Genomic DNA, 3140 nt, shown 5'->3' with positions numbered 1-3140 from the left:
TCCAATAATTGGAAGGCCCTCCTTTTAAGAGGTCCAATGGGGCCATGCTCTAAGCTTCCATGGCGAGATGGTACTATACTACTTACCCTCCATTAACTTGCATGTGCACAATCACTTCATCAAATCCAAATCTTATACAAGATGTCTTAAGACAATTTCCATAATAATTTCCACATATTAACTTAATAGAACATCATGAGCTTCTTCAAGAGAGGCACCTTGAACCAATTAGCTCGGTGTCGTTAGAAATGCTTTCTATTAATTTATGTTCTCGATTAGGAACAAGCTGGCACACAACAATCTATAAATCTCTCTCTCTCTCTCTCTCTCAAATGCACATTATAAAATGCCATATCTATTGGAGGGAGTTTTTTGTTGTTGGTTTGCCTCATCAAGCGTCATACTTACATTGCACCGTATTAGTAAGGTGAATCTTGCATGGTTTTTTTAGTTTTTTAATAATCAAAAACCAAAAGCACAAGTAGTTTATGGAAATGATGTGATAAGCACAATTTGCAAGTCATTAATTCCTTTCCATAGCTCCAAAACCATTTTTGAAGCATGAGCAGCTGAGCTCTTCAATGTTGCAATTTGTACTTGAGCACACTTGTGATAGAACAGTTGCTTGCAATGAAGAATGGCTAGATGGGATCAATCATCAACTATCCCATTACACGAGCTTATATATGTGGAAATGAAGGTTGTTTGGTCTTGTGCTTTTCATAAACCAAACTCTCCTATAATGAAAATACAACATTCTATGTTAATGGTACCTTCTGAGTACATTTAACATCTTTAGAGTCTTGATCGGAACCAGGGATTTTTTATTCACGCATTCACAACTTTTTTTTTGTTAATAACAGTTGTGAACATGTTATTAACATGTTCGCATGCTTGCATGTTCTCAACATTGCAGGTTGTAGGCAACCTGGTAACCTGCCAAAATCCCGTTGGGATTGCTATGTTCCCTGGAGGGCCCACCGAGCTTTAAGGATGCCTGGCAGGGCCCGCCGGGGTCGTCAGAGAGCCCGATGGGATGCGGGATTCTATATATATAGACCCTTGGAGTCCCTTGGGAAATCACTTTCCACCTCCTTCTCATGTATTCACACTAGAGTGAGTGGGTGTGATCAGATGTGTGCGTACACGTGCGAGCAACTGCTCATAGTCGTAGTGCGCGGCTGTATATGTGAGCAGTTTGCTACACGAGCGGTGTGTGCATGTGTAAGGCCATTCTTCGGAGTGGTGTTTATTGTGGGACCCTTGGTCGGTGACGCGGTTGGGTAGTGTCCTATGATAAGTATGCCACGTTGTGGTGGTACTATGCCGGTAACGCGGTAAGGATAGTATCATTACAACGATGTCACCTTCCCTCCCCCTTATTCAATGTGGACATAAGGTCGGTAACGCGGCCATTGTTATGTCTGTATTCAATTCCTACTCTCTTAGATTCGAGCGGCACCTTGTTGGTAACGCAGCAAGTTGGTGTCATTCGTTAGTGCATGCTATGTTTTTTGCATATTGCGGCATTTGGTCGGTAACGCGGCCCAAAAAAAATGTCGTAAATTGTTTGGTGCACCGGTAACGCGGCTTATATTGTTTTTTAAGTGCATGATTCATACGATACTTCGTTGGTGGCGCGGCCTGCAAGAGTTGCAATTCATACTTGTGGATACAGATGTAGCAAATATCGGGGTTGAATGGACACTGCAAGAATTCATACTAGGAATATCAACTTTTCACAATATATGCATGGACAAAAAGAAGATAAAAACAATATGCAACGAGCAAACACATCTTTTGCAACAATGTGAGCACGTAGAAAATAGGAATTGAGGACAAGGGTTTAGGGTTTGGGGATGTATCGTGTAATTTCATCTCTCTCTATCTACTTCTTTCTTTATTTAAGTGTGTAAATGACACACTTTGGATGACAATGTGATGTTTTGTTTGACAGTGATTGGAGGACAATGTGATGTTTTGTTTGACAATGATTCGATGAAAATGGTTGGATGATATAATATTTTGTTTGTTATTGTTTGACACTTTATTTTTGTGTGTGTTTGAATAGACACGGTTGTGTATTAACAATTTGTGATAGTGCAGCTCTCACTACCTTTGTGACAACGAGTTCAACATGCTTTCCATCGAGGAGCGAAAGATACTCATGCGCGTCACACGTATAGAGGCCGTTATCATCATGTCTCAAAGTGCAGATGACACCCTCAGAAAAACTAATGAGTCAGACATTCACCTCCGCAACTTCGTAGAGCAGATTTGGGAGAATACAATCCGTCATCTCCGAAATGGCGGCAATGCAGAGTTCTGTGAAAGAGAGAAGCTTCAGGATTTTGATTATCGACATAGAATCCGCACTATCTTGGGATCTATGTACATAGCATATACTGACTTGAGAGATATAGCACCAGCTGGTGCGGATGTACGTCGATTGGAGTTGTGGGATACACTATGGATTGAGCAGAAGGTGAAGAGCAAGCGCATGAATGCGCATGATGCAGAGACACTGGCAAAAAGACTACGCATCGCTAAGAACACAGCCGCTGCCTCGTCCAGCTAATCAGATGTGTCAGGGACTCGAGCAATTATGTGCACTGTATCCCGCACGATGCACTAGTTAGAGGAAGGATTATAGGCACATGGGCAAGTGCATGAATATAAGATTCAATGCATTTTATTTCTCCCAAAGCATATAACATATTGTGGAAAGTTGTACAAGGGAAGCACCTTAAGCAAGTTTGAAAGCTTTCAAGCTGAGCAGGGCATGCAGGTTCTACATCCCTCAATTGTCTGGTGCATTGCATTCACCAAGGAGTCGCCATGGATAACAATCTTTCCTTTCTACAATGGTGGCTCTTTACGTGATATGCTTTTGTTGCTACCTTATGAAACCAGTGACTTCACAAGAGCCATGTATTGCTTGGATCACGGGTGGTCAAGGGCCCCTCCCAAAGACATCAAACTAACTCAGCTGCAGCTTGCTAGGGTGAAGGCAGTCGTGCTGAATACGCCCCACATCATGCATGCACTTGTGGACGGTCTTGTAGCCGCACATATGGCGGGCATCATTCACACGGACCTTCACCCTTTCAATGTTGTGCTTGATTTCACCAAAGATGAGA

The 3140-nt window shown here is 42.3% G+C and overlaps 1 protein-coding gene across 1 annotated transcript; it reads left to right on the top strand.

Annotated features, from left to right (window-relative positions):
* The first annotated feature begins 2137 nt into the window (after window positions 1–2137).
* On the top strand, window positions 2138–2578 carry LOC147425759 (uncharacterized). Its single transcript, XM_086500685.1, has one exon. It carries the CDS (start codon window positions 2138–2140, stop codon window positions 2576–2578), a length of 441 nt encoding a protein of 146 aa, XP_086356811.1.
* The last annotated feature ends 562 nt before the right edge of the window (window positions 2579–3140 follow it).

This window comes from Adiantum capillus-veneris, chromosome 25 (genome assembly GCF_014529385.1).
Source record: "Adiantum capillus-veneris isolate H3 chromosome 25, ASM1452938v2, whole genome shotgun sequence".
Taxonomy (NCBI): Eukaryota; Viridiplantae; Streptophyta; class Polypodiopsida; order Polypodiales; family Pteridaceae; genus Adiantum; species Adiantum capillus-veneris.
The sequence above is the reverse complement of the archived record's forward strand: the minus strand, read 5'-3'. Positions and strand labels throughout refer to the sequence as shown.

Excerpts from the sequence above, each read along its gene's own strand:
- LOC147425759 (XM_086500685.1), top strand. The coding sequence starts at position 2,138 with ATGCTTTCCATCGAGGAGCGAAAGATACTCATGCGCGTCACACGTATA.